At 46.2% G+C, this 25,671-nt stretch overlaps 1 protein-coding gene across 1 annotated transcript in view; it reads right to left on the minus strand.

The window, feature by feature from the left end:
* Positions 1-25,671, minus strand: part of CACNA1C (calcium voltage-gated channel subunit alpha1 C) — a 116,591-nt gene that overhangs the window by 18,263 nt on the left and 72,657 nt on the right. Inside the window, exons 16-23 of the mRNA XM_006148339.3 lie at positions 18,072-18,237; positions 17,402-17,529; positions 16,381-16,477; positions 14,366-14,468; positions 10,531-10,632; positions 4,632-4,759; positions 3,811-3,945; positions 1,437-1,789 (exon numbers count right to left, since the gene is read on the minus strand). Of these exons, the coding sequence (XP_006148401.2) occupies positions 1,437-1,789; positions 3,811-3,945; positions 4,632-4,759; positions 10,531-10,632; positions 14,366-14,468; positions 16,381-16,477; positions 17,402-17,529; positions 18,072-18,237 (1,212 nt within the window). The remainder of the gene's footprint in view (positions 1-1,436; positions 1,790-3,810; positions 3,946-4,631; positions 4,760-10,530; positions 10,633-14,365; positions 14,469-16,380; positions 16,478-17,401; positions 17,530-18,071; positions 18,238-25,671) is intronic.

Genomic DNA, 25,671 nt, shown 5'->3' on the forward strand with positions numbered 1-25,671 from the left:
GGTAACAGAAGAGACAGTGCTCTAAGGAGTGGCGAGGGCCAGCTTTGAAGGGAGGGCCCTGGCTGGACTGTGAGAGAGCGGCCCTTCCTGCTGCAGTAGGCAGCTGAGCTTGTAGGCATGTGTTCAGCACAGTTCAGGAGCTTGTGGCACCAAATGATGACATGTCTTTGGTTCTGCTGTTGGCTCCCTGGAGAAAAGGCACAAAGGAAAACCCTCACTCTCCTGAGCAGAGAGAGCAAACCTGAGTCTCCACAGAGCCTGAACGCAGGGCTAAGAGTGCTGCTTTTCTCTCTGGGCCTAGCTCACAACTTCTTCCCTTCTTTCTGCAGCCCTGAGTGCTGGGGCTACCTGAGCCTCAGACCCATGAGGACATCAGGGAAAGACCTCAGCGTATCCTCTTGGTGCCCCTCGCTTTGACCCTGGGCTCTTGAACAGCTCAGGAAGGGGAGGAGGAGGTGCGCAATGTGGGTGGTGAGGCATGATGGGTGGGCTGGAGAGGAGAATGGCAGGAGCAGCCACACCACTGCTGGGGGACCACTGTGGGGAGCATGCCTGTTCTCCAGACAGCCAGTGGGCTTTCCTGTGGACACCTGAGAGTGGGAGCTGTAAAGGGAAGTGAAAACCAGCAGGCAAGCATGCCAGCTTCGTGGAAGGGAGCAGTTCAGAACACTTGACCACAGGTTCAGAGAGGAACTCGCATTTCTCCATTATTTTCTGCACTGGAGAGTAGGAAAGGAGACCAACTCATGAACCCAGTACATAAGGGACCTGACCAGCCTGCTGGGCATGGCCATCCTGCTCTGAAAGAGCAAGCACAATGAGGCACGTACAGAGCTGTGCCCTCCCACGCCAGCCCTGGGAAAGCAGGAGAGAGCAGACTGTCTTGGAAACAAGCACCTACCATCCCAGCACATCAGAGTGGTGCATCTTAGAGCCAGAGGCAGAGGTGGGGAGAAAAGAGCAAGTCTAGAGGCAGGAGAGGCAATCAAGGTTGTCAGGAATGATCCTGCACTTGGATGAGACAGGCCAGAGCCATGGAGAAGGGCCTCCTGCCACCAAAGGTCCCTGGCCAGGGGGGTGATGAAGAGGTGGCCAGTGATCCTTTCTCCACTGAGTGAAAGGCCAGGCTTGGCAGAGACGGGGGGAGGGCAGAAGGGATACCTGTGTGTGCCACATGAACACCTCAGAGGACCCAGGAAAGGGGCAAGGGAGCAGTGGCTTCGTCAGAGCTGTGTGCCTCAAGACACCAACAACTGGGGGTGATGGCTTACCTGAGTGCGGCTGCCATGTTTAATCAAGGGCAGGCCTTGGGAGGCAGCCTAGAGCCCACCTCTCTCCAGGGAACTTTAAGGGGTCAGCGGCAGCCCAGGGGCCCCTTCCCCCTCCCCAGTGTCCTGGGCCCCTGTGTGGACCAGGTGTTCCTCCCTCCTGCTTACCTCTTGGAGCTGAGCTTCCATGCTGCCTCCTGCACCCGGACAGCAGGGGACAAGGGTGGCCCATGGCCCTCCACCGTGCTGACTGTGCTGGGGTAGCCGGAGGGGCGGGGGAAGCGGCCCAGGGCGGTGTTGTTGGCATTGTTGATGTTGGCATTGGAACCAGTGGATGAGTAGCTGCTGGGGGTGAAAGTGGAGTCCACCAGTTTCTCGTGGGATGGCGACTCGGTGTCTCCTTGGTTGTTACCCGCCTTGTTGATGTGCAGTGGGCGCTGGGTGGTGAAGGTCTGAGGAAAGGCGCTCCGGCCGTCGCTTTGGTAGTAGGTAACGTGGTTGCCGAACAGGCCACCGGCCCTCTGTAGGCAAGATGGGAGGGATGTGTGGAGGAGACCCCCAGCTACCACTCCTTTGTGGGAGGAGCCTCAGCCAGCCAGGTTGGAGACATGCAAGGCATGGGCAGGTATCCACACATGGACACAGCCACTCCAGGCGGTGTGGGCAGCTGGGACCCTCCTCACACCTGGCTGCTCCAGAGGAGGAGGGACCAGTGTTTAGACACCCAGTTGCCCTCTGAGGTGTGTCATCAGGGAAGCTGCAGAGAGAGCTGTCCTGAATGTTTCCAGCAGGCCCCCAAGAATGGGGTTGAGGAAGGCCAAGTCTCAGGTGGCAGCCCTCGGTAGCCGCCAACCTCTCGGATGGCAGAGGGAGCTATGAGGGATGAGGGGCAGAGAAAGGGACCAGAAGATTCTAACAAGGTCTTTACAGTGGAAATCCCACAGGCTCACAGAGTTAAACACAGTGTTAGTCAAGTGGTTTTGAAAATAAGAATGGAAAATTATATCATGGCTTCCCTTCCTGTAGGAGATTCTTAGAGAATTTAGGTCGGAAGCCATGGGCAAATAATAGTTGTTTGCTTTTGTTGTTGTTGTTGTTTTGTTTGTTTGTTTGTTTTTGTCATAGGGCATGTGTGCTTGCCAGAGAGAGAGAGAGAGAGAGAAAGACAGTGAGAAACAAAGTGACAAATCGGCCCCCGGGGAGATGGCCACACCACAATCACTTCTCCATTCTCCTGGGATTTGGGGCACACACACACGTACCTGGCATGATTTTCAAGCCCTCAGGTCTGGGGCTTGGACTGTGGTCCACCATAGGGAATGCAGCACCTTAACTATCATGCCACCTGCTGGCCCCACAAGTAGCTATTTGTAAGACCAATCTAATCCTTGATTTCAGAAAGTCCTTGGGCTTTAGAGACTGAGTGTCTGGACTCTGGGTCCTGTGGGGTGGTGTTTGCCTGTTGCCGAGTTCCTGGGCCATTCCAGGATGGACGGCTCATGGTGATGACAACGAGGATGAAGATGAGAGGACAGCCAGAGGTGGAAGAGCCTATGTCACCTCTCTATGTGCTGTACAGACCAGGAACTAGGCAGGGGGCCACGAGGGACAGCGTGAGCAGAGCCCTGGTACAGGAGAGGCAGGTAACATCGACAAGTGAAGACGGCTGGCTGCAAGAGTTCCATCAGTTTTAGCTTTCACTGTTGCACCTAGTGGTCAGCCTCAAGCTCCAGCAAAGGAGAGGGTGGGCAGGAGGGAACTTCTGTGCCCTCGAGAACATGCCTCATGTCAATAGGGAAAATCCTGCTAGGTGCCAGCCCTCTGCTCTCACATGGGAATACCAGCCCTGTGTACCAGATCTTCTGCTTTTTCCAAGAGAAGCCATAAATCTAGATTTGTACTCACATTTACCAGACTTTCAAATATTGGCAAACAAAACCAGTCCACAGATTAGATGTGGTCCAGGGGCTTCCACTTTGTACCTTCTTTTTTGTTAACGAGATTTTTGCTATAGAGTGCGTGCACTCATCAGAGAGACAGAAAGCAAGAAATCACCACCACCGCCTCCCCCCACCCCCGCCCCAGGAGGCATGGCCAGAACACAATCCCTTCTCCTCTGTTCTCCTCTCAGTATTTTGGGCATACATGCATATGCATCCATCCTGAGCTTTATTTCGACAGGTCTGGAACTTGAACCATAGTAAACTACGTGGGAGTCCAGTGATATAACCATTATGCCATGTGCTGGTCCCCCCACTTTGCACCTTCTAATGTAGAAGATCTCCTGGAAACATCTCCCTTCAGAGAATGGCTCCCACCCCTCTTCTCTGAGGGCCAGTGACACTCTGCGAGGTGCCATGTGCCGGAGCCTGACTGGAGATGAGGAAAAGGTGGAGGGGTGAGGAGCTGAGCGAGAAGAGCCTGGAATCTGCCACAGAGCTTGGGCCTTCTCTCCGGATTTTCTGGGCAGAACACCAGCCCACCCTCTTTTGCTTCACACTGAAATGTAACAGGTTGACAGTGCCATGGGGCAGCCACCTACCCTGAAGATGTCGTCTTCAGAGGCAGCAGACACAGCCTCCTTCATGGCCTTGTCCAGCTCCTCCTCAGCCGTCAGGTCTCCAGAAATGGCCCGTCGGATTTCAGGCCCGATGTCATGCAAGGTGCGCAAACCAGCCTGCAACCCAGAGGGATATGTGGGAACCTGGTGGGAACCTCCGTCCTTTTCCACTATGCTGCCCAGCCAGCCTGTCCCTCTAGAACCCAGAGCATCTCGCCCAGCCACTGGGCTTTCTGCCTCTCCATAAGACAATGGAGCTCAGAAGGTGTATCTGCATGTCTGAACCAGGGATGTCTGAACTATGGACTTCCCTCTTATCGTAGGGTGGAGGGCTGCTCTCACCCTAGGGTAGGCCTGCTCTCATCTAGAGTGGGCCACTCTTGTCCTGGGTGGGGTGCTCTCATCTAGGGTGGGCCACTCATGTCCTAGGGTGGGGTGCTCTCATCTAGGGTGGGCCACCCTCGTCCTAGGTGGGGTGCTCTCATCTAGGGTGGAAGAACCACTTGTCCATCCAGGAGGGATGAAGCCACACGAGGAAGGAACACCAGGGCTCGAGTGTCATGGGAAGCTCAGCAGAGTGCACGAGAGTGCCAGGAGCTGTGAAGGCAGGCAGGGCCACGCAGGGCTGACGTGCAGAGGACAGGCACTGCCACCCCCTCTCACCCACCCTCTAGAAGCCTGGAGCTCTCAGAAAGTCGCCTTCTGAAAAGAGCTGGCCCCCAGCCAAGTGGTGACAGGTGGGGACCCAGGTGTAGGGAGATGACTGGGCCCTCCCCTGGGGCACCTCCCTCCCTCAGCCTCACCTGTAGGGACAGAGCGTTCCTCTGGGACGGCTTGCCCACAAGCCCCTGCTCTTTGCGCTTCTTGAATTTCCGGAAATACTCTTGGATGAGGAACGTAGCGTAGAACTTGCCAACTGTGACCTCATCATCTGAGACAAACCGAGACACAGAGGAAATTGGGGCTAGATGAGAATTAAGGTGGACTTTTTTTTTTTTTTCAATGTTCTGTAAATTTTTAAATTTAAATTTTTGGAGAGGTGGTACATTCATATGGCTCTAGAAAAAAATATATTAAAAGGCATACAGCGAAGTCTTCCTCCCATCATACCCCTCATTTGCCTAGTTACCACTCCTGTAATGTTTATAAATTACTTTCTTGAGTATTTTTCTAGAGATTTGAAAACGCAAATCATTTATGCAGATATATTCTTATTCTCTTTCTTCTTAATAGAAAAGGTACCTATTATCAAAATGATTTCCTACCTTACTTTTATTTTTCCTTGACTAACATAACTGTTATTTGCTTCCGAAGCCTCAAATGCCTATCACCCCGGCCAGTCTGGTGGGAGGATTGTGGACGAGTGCTTTTCTCCTGTCAGTGTTTGGGTTTTTCTTCCAAACCAGGTAGAGTGGGTTTTATGATTTTTTTTCAAAGGTTTTTGCCACAGGGCATGTGTACTTGCCAGAGAGAGGGAAAGTGAGAAATTATTCCTCAAGGGGGTGGCTACACTGCAATCCCTTCTCCATTCTCGTTCTGCAATTTTGAGCACACATACATATGTGCCCAGTGTGATTTTCAGCGGCTGGGTCTGAGACTCAGACTCTGATTGGCCATGAGAGAGTCCAGCACCGTAACCACCATGGCACCTGCTGGCCCGAGAGTGGGTTTTAAATCGTGTAGCTTGACTGCACCCTGCCAGGCTGGGCACCCAAGATCACACATGAAATGATCAGCCTGGGTTGGGCATGGACAAGATGGTGGAGAAGCCAGAAGTTTCTAAGGGAATATCTCATGCCTGGCACATAGCCCCTCTGTCCCGTGCCCTGGTCCTTTAAGAAGCTGATACAAAGACTCAGGAGACAGGTGGCTGGGTCAGATGTCAGGGCCTGCGATGGCTGGCCCTCCAGAACAGTCACATCCACAGCAGTGATAGGCCTTCTGTGGGCCGTGCCTCATTTCTTTGTGAGAGGGAGAACCCAGAAACCTGTCAGGGTCCTGGACGGAGAACTGTACAGTTCAAGAAGCTTGGAATCCTGGGTTCCGATTCTGAATATTCTCTGTACTCAGCACATAACTGTGGGTCAAGGGCTTAGGTTTAAGAACTTCAGTTCCAGGACCAGCAGGTAGTGTGGTGGTTGGGTGCTAGACCCTCACATGGCCAACCACAGTCTGAGTTCCAGACATGGCAGCTGAGAGTCATGCTGGGCACCTGTGCATGTGTGCCCAAAAGCCCAGGACGAGATGGTGGAGAAGAAATTATGGCATGGCCATTCCCCGGGGGTGATTTCTCACTTTCCCTCTCAATATCCCTCTCTACTTCTCTTTGGTGCACTCGCATGTGCCCTATGAACAAAATCTAAAAAGAAACAAGAAACAAGAAACAAAAACTTCAGTTCCTTAAGCAGATTTCATAGAATTGAAAGGACTAAATACAATAATGTAGGTAAAGCATCAGGTGGCAATTGGCGTCTTGAGGTGACTCTTCCTTTCCAGTCTTCCTTGGGCAGCGGTTCTCATCAGGACAGCACCATCTCTTAAAGAGTGCTTTCGAGGGGCCGGCAGGTGGCGTGGTGGTTCAGGCATTGGACTTCCACATGGCTGAATGCAGTGTGAATCCAGGACCTGGCAGTTTGCTCTCTCTTTCTCTCTCGCTCTCTCTGGTCAAATAATAATAAAAATAAATAAATGATTCTCTTTTTTAAAAAGTGCTTCGGAACCTATGGGATGATTTTAGTTGCTGGAGGGGTTTGAGGTGCTCTGGCATTAGTGACTCTGAGTACATTCATTGAAGCACAGACAGATTTGCATAATGAAGAGCTCTGCACTCTGCCCAGCTTTTGTGATTCGCTAGGTGCCCACGTGGGGGCACTACCTGCCTGAAACCATCTGAGCTCAAAACCTGATTCTGTTTTACAGATGACACGAGATACCTGAACACGACTGCTGTGCAAATTGTTTTGTTGCTACAGGCACATGTGTTTGCAGGAGAGAAAGAGAAAGAGAGAGAGGCAAAATGAGAAAGCACTCCCCAGGGGAATGGCTACACCACAATCCATTCTCTCTTCTCCTCTCAGGATTTTGGGCATGCATGCACATGTGCCCAGTGTTTTGTTTTTCTTTTTTTGTTTGTTTGTTTTTCTTTTTTGGGGGGAGGAGGAGAGCTTTTTGCTATAGGGTGTGTGCACTTGCCAGAAAGACAGAGAGAGACAGAGAGACAGAAAGCAAGAAATCACCCCCTTGGGGGGATGACCATGCCGCAATCCCTTCTCCTCCATTCTCCTCTCAGGATCTTGGGCATGCACGCACATGCACCCAGCGTGAGTTTAAGACACCGGGTCTGGGACTCAAACCAGTGACATAGCTATTACACTAACTGCTGGTCCCCCCAGTGTGTTTTTTAAGCCGCTGTGTTTGGGACTCAAATTGTGCAGTCAGCTAGCTATGTGGGCTCTAGCCACCCCAACCACCATGACACTGGCTAGCCCTATAACTGTTGTGTAAATTGATGGGAAGCTGTACTTTGTACTGTTTGAATGTGACCAAGAGGAGTTCACACTTTGGAAAATTGTGTCCTTGGTGGAAATGTTCTTCGTGGTATCTGAGTCACCCATTGTAGTTGAGGCAGTCTTGGGTATTCTGTGTGTGTGTGTATGTGTGTATGTGTGTGTGTAAATGTTTGTGAGGGATCTTTTTTTTTTTTTTGAGAGGTTTTTGCTATAGGGCGTGTGCGCTTGCTAGACAGACAGAGAGAGACAGACAGAAAGCGAGAAATCACCCCCCAGGGGGGATGGTCACACCGCAATCCCTTCTCCTCCATTCTCCTCTCGGGATCTTGGGCACGCACGCACATGCGCCTGGCATGAGTTTTAAGCCACCAGGTCCGGGACGCGAACCGCGGTCTACTACATGGGAGTCCAGCGACATAGCCATTACACTAAATGCTGGTCCCCGGATCTTTTTTAAAAAATTATTTTATTTAACTTACTTACTTACTTACTTTCCTTCCCTCTTTCTTTATTTATTTTAATTTGACCAGAGTGGGACAGAGTGACAGAGAGTAAGAGAGAGAGAGAGAGAGAGAGAAAGTGAGAAAGAAAGCCTCCAGGCCCAGACTTGAACTGTGGTCAGTCATGTGGGAATCCAGTGCCCTTAATCACCACACCACCTGTTGGCCTCTGTGAGGGATCTTTAAAAAGTTCATGGGTGAGGGGCCAGCAGGTGGCATGGTGGTTAAGGCACTGAACTCCCACATGGTCTACCCCAATTTGAGTCCCAGACCCAGGGGCTTGAAAATCATGCTGAGCAAGTGTGTATGCATGCTCAAAAATCCCAAGAGAAGAATGAAGAAGGAAAGGGGTTGTGGCATGGCCATCATTCCCCCACCCCCAGATGATTTTTCACTTCCCCTCTCTCTGTCTCTCTCTAGCATGTGCCCTTTGACAAAAAAAGAAAAGAAAGCAAAACAACAACAAATAAAACAAAAATGTTCATGACTAGGGGCTGGCAAGTGGCATGGTGGTTAAGGGCACTGGACTCCCACATGGCTGACTGCTGTTCGAGTCCCAGACCTGGCGGCTTGTGTTCTCACTTTCTCTCTTTGTCTCTATCTCTCTGGTCAAATTAAAATAAATAAATAAATACATATATACATAAAGTTAAATAAAATAATTCTTAAAAAAATCTTTCTTTAAAAAAAAGTTCATTGCTGAAAAACTATGCATCGATTTCAATTTTTTGGCACCAAAATAAAATTGTACTTTAATTTTATTTTTCCACAAACTTTTTTTCTCACATGTATAATATGTATACCTATTTAGCCGTTACTTTCAAATGGTAAATACAAAGTACCCACATACTCAGTATTGTCTTCTTGGAAACACAAACTTAGTCATTGTAAGTAGTACACATGAGCATTGTGTCAGTTCATTCTAAGTTCTGGTACGGCTATATCCACTTAATATGTACCGACTATCCACACTTTATGGTAAAGATTGAAATATTGGAGGGCATAAAATAGCTATGGATGCTGAAGACAGTGTGGAACAGGGCAGGGGGGAGAAGGAAACAGTGTAGAGAAGGATAGCACGAGAACAAATAGAGAGGCATGTCATTAGTGGGACACGGAAATGGTTTATTACCCATTGATGATAACATGGATAGTATTCTCGACTGGACTGGCCTGAGAAGTATTTCATGTTGGGTAAATTCTTTATACAAGTCAAATGATATACAGTGAGCAAATATTTTTTAAAAAATGAGAGTGAATAATAATAATAATCTGAAAAAATGATGAAAAGCTATTTGACGATGCTGATATGGATAGCAATGTCTTTGTCTTGACTGAGATGCATGGTAATTGTGCTGGAAGAAGAAATGTAATACACTGTAAAGATATATGTGATCGGGAACCAGCAGTTAGCGTAATGGCTATGTCGCTGGACTCCCACGTAGTCGACCGTGGTTCGTGTCCCGGACCCAGTGGCTTAAAACTCACGCCGGGCACGTGTGCGTACGTGCCCAAGATCCCGAGAGGAGAATGGAGGAAAAGGGATTGCGGTGTGACCATCCCCCCTGGGGGGTGATTTCTCGCTTTCTGTCTCTATGTCTCTCTCTGTCTGGTGAGCGCACGTGGCCTATAGCGAAAAAACCTCTTCAAAAAAAAAAAAAAGAAACCTGGAAAAGTTGGGGATATTGTTTAATATGTGATCCAATGCAATATAAAAAGATTATGATTATAAATAAAATTAAATTGAAAAACTTCTGGCATGGTTGTGAGCATCTGCATTTTGAAATCATTTGCTTTTAATATTACATATATAAAATACTACAGTTAATGCATCATTTTAATATTCCAGAAACAATACGTTAAGGTTAAACTCTGATTTTTTACTTGGGATCATCATAGGAACAGTATAAACTACTTGCATTGGACTTAACAGGATTGAGAAGTGTTTACTCTAGGAAAAGCAAAAAGGATTTCAAGCAAGAGGAGAAAGCTCTTAGAGCATTCTTCTTCGTCAAGCAATAAGCCCAGTGGTGTATGGGGAACCCGATATTGCAATTTTCCTGGCTAGTTCTGCCAAGCCTCTGAGTACCAAGGCACTTCCAGGTCCACATAGGTGAGTGTGGGGCTGCACCAGACTCCCAGCCTGATGGTCTGCACCAGTCTGCTCAGGGCATCACACCAAGAGCTTCCTAACCAGGAGGGCCTTGAAACCCCCAGAAAGAATCTGAGAAAACGGACCTCCGCCAGTTTAGTGAACTCAAGAACACAAGCGTCAGGGTGTGTCCTCATTTCTTTTTCTTTTTTTTTTTTAAAGAGTTTTTTGTTTTTGTTTTTGTTTTTTTTGTTGTTGTTGTTGTTATTGTTTGTTTTGTTATAGGGCATGTGCACTTGTCAGAGAGACAGAAAGTGAGAAATCACTCCCCAGGGAGAATGGCCACAGTGTAATCCCTTCTCCTCCATTCTCCTCTCAGGATTTTGGGGATGCATGCACACGCGCCCTGCGTGAGTTTTAAGCCACCAGGTCTGGGACTTGAATTGCAGTTGACTATGTGGGAGTCCAGTGACGTAACCATATGCCATTTGCTAGTTCCAGTATGTCCTCATTTCTAATGGTACCACAGCCAGAGGAGAAGGCTGAGAATTCATGTGGGCTGGACGAGTGGCCCAGGTGTAGAAATCTGGGGGGCACTTACCACCTGCAGGGGGCACCACCTGGTCCAGCAGCTTCATGCTGGTCCGCTTCCAGATCTTCTTGATTATGGCCCGCAACTCCTCATTGGCTTGCTCTAGGTTCCCTGAGGGAAGGAGGGTGCAAGGTTGAAAAGGATCATCAGCCCTCGTTGGGTCCTCAGTGGAGCAGGTCCTTCTGAATAAGGGAGGTGACTGCCCCCTACACAGCCCAGTTCACTTTTCTTTCTTCCTTGTTCCTTTTCTCTCCAGTCTTCCTGCTTTCCACCTCCTTCCTTCCCTTTCCCTCTCATTTTTCCTCCTCCTCTCTACAAAGCCATTCCTCCCCTTCCTCCTGGTCCACTGCTCTGGCCAGCCGGCAGCGTCCCTCCATCCCCAAATGCAGCTCAGTGACAGGTAGAGGCTGCAGGTGCATGTACCAAGTGTAGCCCCAGGTGGCACGAACACTGGCACCCTGCCAGAGCAGCAGGGACGCTCCTATGGTGGCATTTCTGAGGGACCTGCTGGAACCACCTCAGGAAACACAGGTGACCAGAAGAAAGAGCCAACTTCTCCCATGCAGGGCACATCCCTGTCAGCGAGGGCTCTGCCCTCGGAGACACAGTGGCACAACCTAACTGTGGAAGCAGAAATCAGATGTCAGGGTCTATGGCTTTGGGTTTTCTCTGGACCTACCTTGTCTCCTGGTAAATAGTTTAATTATAGGCCTGTCCCATGCAGCCTGGGGGTGGGGGGTGGGCACTGGCCTTCTAGTGGTGACAAAGGAAAGCGGAGACCTGCAGCTGTGAGAGAGGACTGGTAGGCAGGATTTTGAGACCTTCCCCCAGCCACATGCACTGGTGTACATGTCCTGCACGGCCCCTGGGACTGCAGATGCACAGAGCTTTACTTCCTGCAATTATAACTAGATTACGTTACATGGGCTGTGTGACCTCAACGTAGAGATTACCCAAGTGGGCCTCAGCTCATCACACGAGCCCCCAAGAGCAGAGAGTTCTCTTTAGCTGGGAGAGAACAGGGAGTGGGAGAGATGGGCTCTGGCTGTCCTGGAAGAAAGCAAATGCTCACATAACTGAACTGAGAGACAGTCCTAGGAGCTGAGATGGGTCTTGGGCAAGAGCTGGCAGGGAAAGGAGGACCACAGACCTAGACGGCAAGAAATAAACCGCACCAAGAATCTGAATGAGCTGGAAGATGGAGTAGCCCGCAGAGTCTGCAGGGGTCTTGTGAGATCCTGCACAGAGAACTCAGCTACTTTGTGGCTAGACTTCTGACCCACAGATCAGGAGCTGTAACTGGTGTTGTCTGAAGCAGTTTGAGGTAATTTGTTACACAGTCACAGGAAACCACATGGGGTGGTGGGCCAGAACTCGGTGCCAGGCCTTACGGCTCCACTGAGCTTGTGGCCACGCAGAGGGCACAGAAGGGTGCAACAGAAAGAGTGGCTGGCTCTCGAGTGCACCCTCAGGCTTTTGCCAGAGGGCGCATGCACTCACCGGAGAGAGATGGAGAGAGACAAAGAAAGGGAAAGTGAAAAATCACCCCAGGAGGAGGGCCACACAGCCATATCCTCCCTTCTCCTCTTGAGATTTTGGGCACACACACATGTGCCTGGTGTGACTTTCAAGCCACCAGGTCTGGGAATCAAACTGGGGTCGACCATATGGGAGTCCAGAGAATTAACCACTATGCCACCTGCTGGTCCCAATGGTAAGTTATCTTAATCAAGGCTGCCTCTATGCTCTCACAAGCATCTTTGTGCCAACAAGATAAAGGCGCCCCTTCGCATGGGTACAGCCCTGAGGGAGCGGAGTCTCTCAGCAGCACGGGTTGTTACAGGTGGTCAGACAGACATGAGCAGGGCATCCCTGGACACCAATGATAAGGGCATCTGGCACACTCACGGTTGTCAGGGGTTGTAGCCAGACCCCTGGCACCAACGGGAGGAGAGATGATCTTTTATCACTAAGCTGTCATTAGAGGGCCTGGAGAATGACTCCCCCACCCCCAGCTACACACAGGCACCGTCCCGGGCCCCTGACCAGTACTTCACCTTCCACTGGCAGCGCTAGACTGGTATGGACAAAACTCCGTATGTGCATGCTCACACCTTCAGAGTCCACACAGGGCGTGTGTATGACTTCCCCTAACAGGCAGGAAGTCCATAGATATGACAAAAGTCCGGGAAAACAAACCCCCTCCTCAACAAGACCCCACAATAAAAGTAACACCTAACCCCATTCCTGGTGCAGTTGCCACCCAGCAGTCTCTTGGGTGTACTATACTATTAAAACTTCTTGGGACCAGCAGTTGGCGTAATGACTATGTTGCTGGACTCCCATGTAGTTAACCACGGTTCGAGTCCCGGACCTGGTGGCTTAAACTCACTCCGGGTGTGTGTGCATGCGTGCCCAAGATCCCAAGTGGAGAATGGAGGAGAAGGGATTGGGGGGTGGCCATACCCCCTGGAGGGTGACTTCTCACTTTCTGTCTTTCTCTGTCTCTCTCTTCCTGGCGAGTGCATGCACCCTACAGCAAAAAACTCTCAAAACAAACAAACAAACAAACTAAAACAATGACAACAAAACAAAACAACAAACAAACTAACTTCTTTCATGCTTTTCTCATGGTTGTGGCTTTGTGTGCATATCAGGACAGGCCTCTCATCTTAGCTAGCTGGGCCCAGGAACAGAGCACTCCACCACAATGCTCCCCAGTTCCCATGTGAGGGCAGGTGAGAGCGTGACCCTCTCCTGTCAGCTAGCTAAGCACGCTGTGCAAGGTGCAGCCTGCACAGTTGTGCATGATGGCCTCCACCACAGTCACCACTTGTCACTATGTCCCCTTCCCAATATGGGTCCTTTTCATTAAAAACAAAACAAAACAAAAAAAAAACCAAAAAACATCTGGCACTTGAGAGACCCACCTATAGTCAGTAAAAGTCCATTTAGATGGACCTTGGTCTAGACAGCTTCATGTAACACTCATCTTTCTTTTTTTCTTTTCTTTTCTTTTCTTTCTTCTTTTTCTTTTTCTTTTTTTTTTTTTTTAATAGAGATTTTGACTATAGGACACGTTCACTCACCGGAGAGACAGAGATTGACAGACAGAAAATAGAAATCACCCCCAGAGGAAAGGCCATGCAGCAATCTGTTCTCCTCAATCTCCTTTATTCTCCCCTTGGGATTTTGGGCAGGCACACACACATGCCTGGTGTGGTTTTCAAGCCACCGGGTCTAGGATTTGAACTGTGGCTGGTCATGTGGGAGTCCAGCGAAGTAACTGCTATGCCATATGCTGGCCCCACCTCTTTCTATTTTTTGAACTATACCCCACGACTTCAATATATCACTCTGAATAATTGCTAGGGTTGGATGGAAAGTCAGCTATGGAAAGAAATAAATTAGAAACAAGGAGACCATTGAAGAAGCAAAGCAGGCCTGCCCTATGGCCTATGGGCTAAGAGAGCCAGACTCCACATGGCTGACTACAGTTGGAATCCACACAGGACACGTGCACATGAATGTCCCAAATCCTCCAGGACGGGGAAATAGGGGAGAGGGGATCGTGGTATGAGACATCCTGTTGAGAGGTGCTTTCTGTTTCTCTTTCTCTCTCTGGCAAATATACATGCCCTCTGATATTAAAAAAAGAATAAGCAAAGAAAATACAAGTAGTCCAGGCCTCCTTGACACTCAGACAGTAGGGTAGCACTGCCCCTGCGTGGATGGGTGTGGTGGGAAGGCAGTCCAGGAGCACCCTGTGGGTTGCTGGGACCCTCCTCGGTGGGTCTGCCATTCCTCTGAGTAGCTCTGTTAGTGGCCCACAGGTGTTTCCTACCTTCCGTTTTGATTCTCAGTGCCGTCCTGACCAGGGCAAACAGGGTGGCATTGAACATGACTGTCCCGTCGCTGTTCAGAGGCATGTTCATGGAGACCAGGCGCTGGAGAAGAAGGAGAGGCAAAGCCTGTGGTTACAGTGCACGGTTATCAAGGACCTGAAGAGCCACCCGGCAGGAGCATGCCAGGAGGATCCTGCAACACCTACATGAGGAGCAGGAGGGGGTGACACACAGACCAGAGAGGTGTTCAAGATCTTCTCTGGAGAGAGTCTTGGCTTGGTCACAGCATTCTCGCCTGTCCCCATGGAGTGGGGGAAGGATAGTTTGTCCTCATTAGCTCCTCACTTGCATACGCACAAAAGGGTGTTAAGCCCATCGAGCTTCTGAACTGTGTGCCTAGGCATGCAGGTGTGCTCTTTACTGATAGGAAAGAATGGCCAGGCACCCACCTGCCAGGCAGCCTCATCCACAGCCCAGGTAAGGAGCCCTAGTAGGAGGTGAGCTCGCAGGGGCTGAGTGTGCCGTCCGGCATGTACTGAAAAACCGCCTGCATCCAGTGGGGTCGGTGCTTGCTGACGCAGGGTCAGCCTGTGCTGTCCTCACTCTCACCCCTACCCGCACATGTCTCCATCACACACTGACTGCCGCGGCCCCCTCAGCACCAGCACCACCGTGAGAAAGAGCAGCACGAAGCTCACTGCAGTGTCCACGGACCGGGTGTGGTCAAGTGTGCCCCTGGCTGGATCACACGGTGTCTTCTTGTTCGTCTTAGTGCCTAGAAGGGCCCAGCTTTCCTGAGTGCTGATCTTTTGAATCTTATGGGCAGAGTGCACTGGCTAGTGGCACTGGGCAGCTCACAGCCCTGCTGCAGTCTGCTCTGGTCCGGGGAGGCCACACTTGTTGTAGTCAGCCTCACCCAGGCTGTGCCGCTTCCCGCCCTTGTTTTCCATTAATTTGTGCTCTTTTCTTGCATTTTCTACATACTTGAAAATAAAACCATTTTTGGAGTAAGGTATAGGTAGAAATGGCGGGGGCAGGGGATGAAGTTAAGTAGTATATGCTAAAGGTTCTGTATCCGGTCAAGTCCCCCTCTTCCATGAGTGGTTTACCCACAGGCTCTCTGTGTTCTTCTGGATAGTTCCTGCCCTCATCTCCTCCAATTCTTTATATCCCAACAGTAAACACAGACTGGGGACATGGGTGTGGCTCAGGAATCCAAAGGGGGAGGGACGTGGGGATGACAGGCCACAGCCACTGCCAGCTCTGTGGGAATTACAGTGAAGTAAGTGGGGTGTCTGGACACAAGGGAAGGGGCGCTTCTGCCGGGGTCAAGCAGGAGTTGTGTCTTGAACCTAGGAGTGTTTGTCTTCACCATTTTCGGTTAAAGGTTCACTCAGGAACCTGATAGAAGTGGCAGCTCTCCCCCTGGTAACACCAGTGAAGGTCTGGAAATCAGCACACCATTTAGAGCTGCACAGGTGCTGCAGCCAATGCGCCGACTCTTCTAATATCGACACCTCCCAGGAGCCTCGGCTGTGCAGCTGCTGGGCTGCAGCCCCTTTCTCAGATTGGGCACACAGCTCGATGGCACAGGAAGCACCCATCTGCATTCCTTTATGGGGTCTAACAATCGAGAGCTAAAAGAATCCTTAAAATAGAATCTGGCTCAAGTTAATTTCTTTAGGTACATTAAATACTATCTTTATTCTCTTAAAATACCAGTGGCCTGGGGCTAGCAGGTGGCATGATGGTTAGGGTGCTGGACTCCCCCACATGGTCGACCATAGTTTGAGTCCCAAACCTGGCGGCTTGCTTTCTCATTTTCCCCCTCTGTCTCTCTCTCTCTGGTGGGCACATGTGCTCTCTAGCAAATTAAAAAATAATAATAATAAAGTTAATTAATAATTGTTTAAAAATTTTAAAGTATCAGTGGCCTAACCAAAGCACATGACAAACAGGCATTGTGTCTCCCACATCGTCTTTCTTTCTCCCATGAACCCAGGTCATCTCTTACTTTGCAAGCCACACGATGAGGGCACAGCTTCCCAAAGCCCAGTGGGGGCTGAATCCGCCGTAAGAGGGTCACTACATCCAGGTGTTTGATACGACCCCTGGAAGAGAAGGAAAGGAAAAGAGGAGCAGTCAGAGGGCCTGGTCTCTGCCCGGACGAATGCTTCCACGGGACGGGGCTCGCCCACAAAGGAGCTCTGCACAGGGTAGCCTTATTGGTCAAAGTCAGTGCACAGCTGCAGAAGTGCATGGGAAAACTCCATGCCCACACACAGCTGTCCTGTTCTTCAGGATCTGCGGAGGGATTGGTCCCAAACTCGGAGAAGCTCCAGTGCCTTTCATACAATACAATGGTGTATGGTAGAGAGACTGCATGTGGCCTCTGGACACCCTCTCCATACTCTAAATCCCCTCTAGATTACTGGTAATGCCTAAGAGAATGCAAATCTTATGAAAATAGATGCCATAATGTATTGCTTAGGGAGTAAGGACGAGAGAACAGTTTGGCTGTGTCCTAGGCTCAGCTCCACAGTGCATCAACAGCGACAGAGCACCTTCTCCCCACGGCTAATTCACCTGCAGACATGGAGCCTGTGGAGACAAGAGCTGCCTGTACATGTGTTTATATTTTAACGAACATTTCTCTGACAGGCCAACAGGGAAGGGACTTTACTGAAAGGTATTTACTGAGTGTCAATCAAATGTGATTGATTAAAGCTGCATCCTTAGACCTGAGGCAGGAATGAGGGCTACCTCCTCACTTGAGCCCTTACCAGTTATTCCTAACACTGGGTTCTCCTGCTTTTCTGTTGGACTAAAAGTAACAAAAACGTTTTGACTTAATTACAGAAGCCTGGCTTTTGGGGGATCTAGTTACAGAAGCCTGGCTTTGGGGGCATCTAGTGCAGTTCAGTATTTCCAACTGACCCACCCTAAGTTGACCCATCTTGAGCCTCTTCAATAGGTATGGCCACTCCACTCCTTCTCTTGACTTAGGGAATCAGGATTTCTCTCTGGGAACTTACTTGGCTTCGGGGTCATACTCTGCCCAGATTCTTTTAAATTCATCCAGATGGTGTGGACCAAGGATTGACCAGTCTCTTGTCAGGTAGTCAAAGTTGTCCATGATGACAGCAACAAAGAGGTTGATGATCTGCAGAGAACCGTTAGTACATGAGGTGCTCTGAGAGGACTTTCTGGCACACTCGCCACTAAAACGTACCTTGCCAATTGACATTTCTAAGTACCAATACCATGTCACCATTGTAAACACTAGCTCCTAGAACTTGGGCTTCTTGGACATAAACTTGACAAAGTGTCCCCGAGTTGAGCTGGACAGCTTCTCGCATACCAAGCTGCTAGGTGGTGCTGCCAGGGACAGAGGGCACCTTCACCTGCCACCTTCCCATACTCCTCGGCAAGGTGCCCACAGAGAGTAAGTTCCCACCAGGCCTTCACACATCCCCCGTCCTCTGGGACAATGCCACCGTGACGATAGTGAGGAATGGGCAACTGAGAGGCTGGTTGAGCTCACTCTGAATCAGGGATCTCCCTGCTTATCTCAGTGTGGCGGGCGGGATTTTCCTACTAACGTATTTTCCCAAGCCAGCTCCTCTGATTGGATTGCCCTGACCATGAGCTGCCGCGATCGAGGGCTTAGGCTGCCTGTGACTGCCGAGTCCCACCTCAGCTTACCAGGAAGGCACAGAGCATGTAGAAGCTGATGAAGTAGAAGACGGCAAAGCTGCTGCCACAGGGGGTTTCCCCTTCCGTGCTGTTGCTGGGTTCCGACTCTGGAGCACACTTCTTGCCTGGCATGCAGGCCAGCATGATGTCCTGCCAGGCCTCCCCTGTGGCACACCTGGAGGAGAGAACCCAGCACACATGCAGCCAGCCTCACAGGTGCGACGAAGCCCCGAAGCCTTCCCTGGAGGGGATCCTAAATGAATTTGGTGTTTACCATTTCCTGAATGCTTAGGTATATTAACTAACTATGAAAATGTGCAGCAGTATTTTGACATTTCTTTTCTTTTCTTTCTTTCTTTCTTTTTCTTTTTTTTTTTTTTTTTTCCATAGGGCATGTGCATTTGCCAAAGAGAGAGGGACAGTAAGAGGGAAGGTCAGAAATCACCCCCAACCCCGTTCCCTGGCCGCACCACAATCCCTTCTCCTCCATTTTCCTTCTAGGATTTTGGGTACACATACATACAGTCGGCATGATTTTCAAGGCACGAGGGTCAGGACTTGAACTGCAGTCAGCCATGTGGGAGTCCAATACCTTCATATCTGAGGGTTTTAAGATTTTCTACAAATAGTAAAAATTGTATCTTTTCTACGGACTTGTTCTTTTTGCAGTCCATGTTAAGTTTTCAAGATTTAGCCATCTGAATATAGTTTAGCTCTAGTTCAGTCATCTTAGCTACTCTATAGACATATATGCTATGAACACATCATTAAAAATATCCATTCTCTGGGGCCAGCAGGCGGCATAGTGGTTAAGGTGCTGGACTCCTACATGGTCAATTGCAGTTCAAGTCCTGGACTTGGTGACTTGTTTTCTCATGTTCTCTCTCTTTCTCTCCTTCTGTCTGTCTCTCACTGATAAGCCCATTAACCCTGTCTCAAACTATATAAGAAATAATAATAATAAGTACAATTAAATAAGTAACTCTCTCTCTCTACACACACACACACACACACACACACACACACACATATCCATCCTCCTGATAAGGAACATTGAGGGTTTTGGGTTTTTTTATAATCGTTATTATAAGCAACACTGCAATAAACCTGCAGGTTCACATCTGGGGTATTTGCTTAGAAGTGGAATTACCAGTGGAAAGTACACATGTCTTCATTTTCACTAGGTATTACCTAGTAAACATTGGACCCTGCGCTCAAGTGTTTGTCCAGTGTAGACTCCTGCCATCATTATACAAAAAATAACATTCTCTACAGACTCATCAACTCTCAGTATTATGAATTTTTTTTTAAAAAATGATGCTGATATTGTGGGTGTGAACTGCTGTTTTAATTTGATTTTAAAATGATTAGTGGGTTGAGAATTTTTATTTTAAATTATGTTGAGCTGCATGTTCATCTTTTGGGTTAATTGACTCATGATATATTTGGATTGTTGCTCATTTTTAGGGTCTTTTATACATTCTTTGTTTCAATCCTTTGTTAGTTACATGCATTACAAGTATCTTCTCCCATCTGTGACTTGTCTCTGGCTTTACTTATGATATATTTTGATGAAGCTTAGTTTTAAATTTCATGTAGTAAAATTTATAATACTTTCAGAGGAATGTATTATATTTTGTGCTTTTTGCATCTTGTCTTAAAAAATCCTTCCCTTTTCTAGATCATAAATATGTTCTTCTCAGTGTTCTTCTAAAGTTTCTAAAGTTTTTTTTTCTTTTTTTGGAGAGGTTTTTGCTATAGGGCACGTGCGCTTTCCAGAAAGACAGAGAGAGACAGAAAGACAGAAAGCGAGAAATCTCCCCCCAGGGGGGATGGTCATGCTGCAATCCCTTCTCCTCCATTCTCCTCTTGGGATCCTGGGCATGCATACACACGTGCCCGGTGTGAGTTTTAAGCCACCAGGTCCGGGACTCGAACCACGGTCGACTACATGGGAGTCCAGCGACATAGCCGTTACGCTAACTGCTGGTCCCTAAAGTTTCGTTTTTCACAATAACATATTGACCCTAAATTTATATTTTTTGTTTTAAATGAGGTAGAAATATGTTTTTATCCTTTTCTATATAGATAACCAAAATCCTTAATACTATTTATCTCTATCAACTGATTTAAAATATCTCTTCTGACATAAATTATATGTCTATAAACGTGTGCGTCTTGTGCTAGGTTTGCCTATCTCAGTGCCAGTGTATCACATTATCTTAATTACTGTAGCTTTACAGTCATTCTTCCTCTCTTACAGAGAGTGAGTTCTAGCTCCTTGTTCTTCAAAATTCATCCTGACTATTCATTTTTCCTTTCTAACCCATACACCTATTATAATCCCATTTATCAAGTTCTATGAATAATTCTACTGAGAATCTTCTTGAAATTTCATTAAAATAGAGATTAACTTGGGAAATCTTGACATCTTAGGGTATTAAATCTCCCAGCCATGACACACATCTCCATTTATTCAGGCCTTATTTAATATCTTCAATAAAATTTTATACACATCTTTCTAGGCTGCTTCTTTATTTTGTTGCACATTTAAAATGGTACAGTTGACAAGTTACATCAATTTGCTACTGCCTTAAAGGAGATGCAATTGATGTTATATGTAGCATTTTCCCTACTACACTCTTACTAGTTTTAACAATGTATTTGGACTTTCTCTTGTATATTTACATTGGCAAAAAAATTTTATGGCATTTAATTTTGTTTCTTCCTCTCTTTTTTCCCCCATTCTTGTCATTTGATTTATTTTTCTTATCTTATTGGATTGGACAAAACTTATAGCATAATACAGACTAGAAAAAGTGATAGTGTTAAATCTTATCTATTTCCAAATGAATTATTACCAGTACAGGGAAATGACTATTTTTAACCGTCCTGATTCTATTAATTGTATACAGTGTTCTAGTTGATTTGCTTGGATTTTCTACTTGGATTAGCTTATTGTCTTCAAATAATGAGTTAAGTCTATGTAATTTCACATTTATAACTTCTTGCCTTTTTTTCTTTTTGTTATTGTTATACACCCTACATTAACTTTATGGGGTGAATAAGTAAGTTTTCTATCTTTTTCTATTTCTGGAAAGTTTATATAATATAGGAATGATCTATTCCTTGATAATTTGGTAGACCTCATAAATGAAAGTATTAAATTTTGGCCTTTTGGAAGGCTTATATTTTTTATTACATTTTACATTTCTACTGTAGTTCAATTCTTTTTTAAGAATTGCTTTCTTTCTTTCTTTCTTTATTTATTTATATTTTGCCAGAGAAGAACAGAGAGAGAGAGTGAGAAAGCAAGGCACTAGGCCTGGGACTCAAACCACGGTTGGCCATGTGGGAGTCCAGCACCCTTCACCACTCCATCTGCTGGTCCCTGTAGTTCAATATTTTTTTAAAAAATTATTCTTAAGACAATTGTTGTTATTCATATTTTCCTACATAAAAACATCTGATTTAGTTATTTTTTTCTTGTACTTTCATCTGCATTTATTTTACGCTGATTTTATTCCCATGCCGTAAGTTTTCATTTCTTCAGTTTTTTATGAGATGTCTTTTTCTCCTGTGCAAATCTCCTCTTCTAGTTTAGGAATAATCTGTCCCTTTACGGTAAGAATCATGTCAATGTGGCAAGGGGAGCTCAGCCATGGGTTAATTTGACCATGAACTCTCTAATTACAACACACCTTGGGTGCCTTGTTCACGTGATTATACTCAGTGACCAGAGACTCCACATCCAACCCCTTCAGTTCAGCATTACTCTCTGCATTTTAAGCATGTGAAGCAGTTTTCAGCACTCTTTTTGGGCCACTGACCCTGTGTGCAGTCCCACTGTTTGACCTGGGTACAACCTCCAACCCAGAAGGACACACGCTGCTTCTGTACAGTGACTTCTTTCAGACACTTCGCAGCTTTTCAGATATGCATACCCTTGATGGCCTGGGCAATTTCCTGGGTGTTCTTAAAGTGAACACAAAGAGTGGACTGCTGTATCATATGGTAGTTTCTATTTGTAGAATTTCTCAATTTGCATGATTTTATGGGGTTCTCTGGGTCAAGTGAAGAGTGGACCATCTTCAAAAATCACCTCAGGCTGTTTACAGGAAGAGCTAGATTTTAAAATATATTGGCATACATTTTTTCCTAATATCTTCTCTCCTTCTTTATCCTCCCCCACCTCTCCTCCTCCTCCTTCTTGGTTTGATCCTATTCATTTATTACTCTTTTGAAAACCTTATATCTGAGGTAGAAGCATTCAAAGTTTTCACGGAGGATAGTCTCTATCTCTCGGCAACCTGTTCCCAGCATTTTCCTTCTACCTCCTTCATTCTCTTGGCCAAAAGTTTAATGTGTTCTTTGGTTTTTTCCTTATTTTTCTTTTTTTTTTTTTTTTTTTTGGAGAGGTTTTCACTATAGGGTGCGTGCACTCGCCAGACAGACAGAGAGAGCCATAGAGACAGAAAGCGAGAAATCACCCCCCCAGGGGGGATGGTCACGCCACAATCCCTTCTCCTCCATTCTCCTTTCAGCATCTTGGGCACACACACACATGCACCCGGTGTGAGTTTTAAGCCATCGGGTCCGGGACACGAACCGCGGTCAACTACGTGGGAGTCCAGCGACATAGCCATTACGCTAACTGTTGGTTCCCCTTATTTTTCTCAATACACTGTTTCTTCAAAGCAATATGCCAGTGCTTTACAGAAAGACAGCATTATAAGGTACCAAATCTTGGTGCTTAGGGCCTAGGTTTCTTGTAGTCTTTGTGAGGAGCATTCTAAATACATATTGGGAAGCATCACCTTTTTTTAGAGAGATGAAAAAGTCTGCAAATTCTGCTAGCTTTTGGGGGGAGGAGTTGTTGAGGCGTAATAGTATCAATCAGTCCAAGAATATCCTTCTCCCCCCTTTTTTAAAAAAATGTATTCTGTTATTTATACATTCAATAGCTATACATCATTTAGATTATAAAGAGAATTTATCCAGCATGATATACATTTCCAACTGATCCAGTTGAGAATATTATACATGTCATCATCAGCAGGTAATAAACTATCTCTGCATTCAAAAAAGTCTTACATATCTATTTTTTCTTCAAAATTCTTTCCTTATACTCTTCCCCTCTCAAACTCTTCCTCCCGCTTTGCCCCAGTGTTCATAAACATTTCCAATGCTTTTATGTCCTCCAGCATTTCAGTCTCTACCATAGAGTGCAGACAGTTGGTATACATTAATTGGAAACACACAATGTCTCTCTTTCATAGCTTGACTTGCTTCACTCAGCAATCAATCTTCCATATTCATCCACTCTCTATCAAATACCAGGGTCTTCTTGTTTTTTACAGTTGAATAGTGTTCTATGGAGAATATGTGCCACATTTTTTCAATCCATTCATCTGTTTGTGGACATTTGGGTTGGTTCTATGTCTTAGAAATTGTGAATAGTGCTGAAATAAATATAGATGTGAAAGCATTTTTCCAACTGAGCCTTCTCCTGTCCTTTGGGTAGATATCCAGGAGTGGAATTGCTAGATCCTATGGTGATTCTATTTGAAGGTCTTTGAGGAGCCTCCATATTGTTCTCCCTGGTTGCTGGATCAATTTACTCCCCACCAACAGTGTAGGTGCATTCTCTTTCACTACATCCCCACCAGCACTTATCATTCTTTTTAAACCTTCGCCATTCTTACTGGAGTTAGGTAGTATCTCATTGTAGTTTTGATCTGCATCTCTCTTATAATGAGGGATGTTGAGCATTTTTTCATATGCTTTTTGGCTGTTCATATGTCTTTCTTAAAGAGTTGTTTATTCAGTTCATTTCTTCATCTTTTAATTGGGTTAGTAATTTTCTTTTGGGTAAGTTGCTTGAGTTCCCCATGTATTTGGGGTTATCAGACCCTTATCTGAGGCATAGTTAACAAATATTTTCTCCCATTTCGAGGGCTTTAGATTTACACTAATTACTGTGTCCTTTGCTGTGAAGAAACTTCTCAATCTGATGCAATCCCACTTGCCTATTTTGAGGATTATTGCCTGTGCCTTGGGGATCTTCCTTAAGAAATCTTTGCCTACCTCAATGTCTCCCAGAGATTCCCCAGTGTTTTCCATCAATATGTTTTTTTAATTTGAGGTCTTAGACTTAGATCTTTGATCCACTTTGAGTTGATTTTTGTTAATGGTGACAGATAGGGGTTCAGATTCATCTTTCTGCAGGTGGATACTCCGTTTTTCCAGCACCACTTGCTAAAGAGTATTTTCTTTTCCCAATAAATTGGCTGGTTCCCTTTTTCAAAGATCAATTGGCTGTATGTTTTGGGGTTTATTTCTGGAATCTCTATTCTGTTCCATTGGTCCTCATGTCTGTTTTGTGCCAATATCATGCTGTTTTGATTATCACAGATTTGTAATATATTCTGAGGGTCAGGAAGTGAGATGTGATCCATTCCACTCTTTTCGTGTAGGATTGCTTTGGCAATATGGGGTCTTTTATGATTCCAGACAAATTCTATGATTGTCTTTTGTCTTTTCTAGATCTGTAAGGTACGTCTCTTGTAATTTTATAGGGATTGAATTAAATATGTAGATTGGATAGGATTGCCATTTTGATCATATTAATTCCCCCAATCCAGGAACATGGGATGTCCTTCCACTTTTTTGTGTCCTTTTTGATTTCTTTTGAAAGATTTCCATAGTTTTCCTTATAGAGATCTTTGACTTCCTTGCTTAGTTTTATTCCTGGATAACTTATACTTTCTGTGGCTATGGTAAATGGGATTACTTTCTTCAGTTCTACATCTGTCTGTTTGTTGTTTGTATATAGAAATGCTATAGATTTTTGTAATTTAATTTTGTATCCTGCCACTTTATTTTACTTTGAGAAGTTTTTTCGTGGATGCTATTGGGTCTTTCATGTATACAGTCATGTCATCTGCAAAAAGAGATAGTTTCAACTCCCCTTTCCCTATTGGAATGCCTCTTATTTCATTCTCTTGTCTGATCTCATTGGCTAGGACTTCCTGTACTATATTAAATAGGGGAGAGAGTGGGAAGCCTTGTCTTGTACCAGTTTTTAGTGGAAAAGTTTTCAGCTTTTCCTCTTTAATAAATGTTAGCTGTAGATTTCACATAGATAGCTTTTATTATTCTTAGAAATAATTCTTCTATGCCGATTTTACTGAGAGTCTTAATCATAAAGGAATGCTGCATTTTGTCAAATGCTTTTTCTGCATCAATTGAAATGATCATATGGTTTTTATCTTTTTTTCTGTTAATATTGTGTATTATACTTATGGTTTTGCATATGTTGAACCACCCTTACATCCCCGGAATAAAGCCTACCTAGCGTAGTCAATAATATTTTTCTCCTCCTCTTTTTATGAAAAGAATTACCAAATTGAAAAGACTCAGATTGGCATCCACAATACAATCTCAGATAGATTTGTATTTTCCTTCTCCAATTCCCTTCGGTCTACAAGAGGGATGCCCATTATTTGGAGGTGGACACAGCCATGCTTCATGGGGAAACCTTGTTTGTCATTCCCACCGATGTGAGTCACATAACCACATAACCCTGCTATTCTTTTTTTTTTTTTTT

The sequence above is a fragment of the Tupaia chinensis genome, unplaced genomic scaffold (assembly GCF_000334495.1).
Source record: "Tupaia chinensis unplaced genomic scaffold, TupChi_1.0 Scaffold000232_1, whole genome shotgun sequence".
NCBI classification, from domain to species: Eukaryota; Metazoa; Chordata; class Mammalia; order Scandentia; family Tupaiidae; genus Tupaia; species Tupaia belangeri.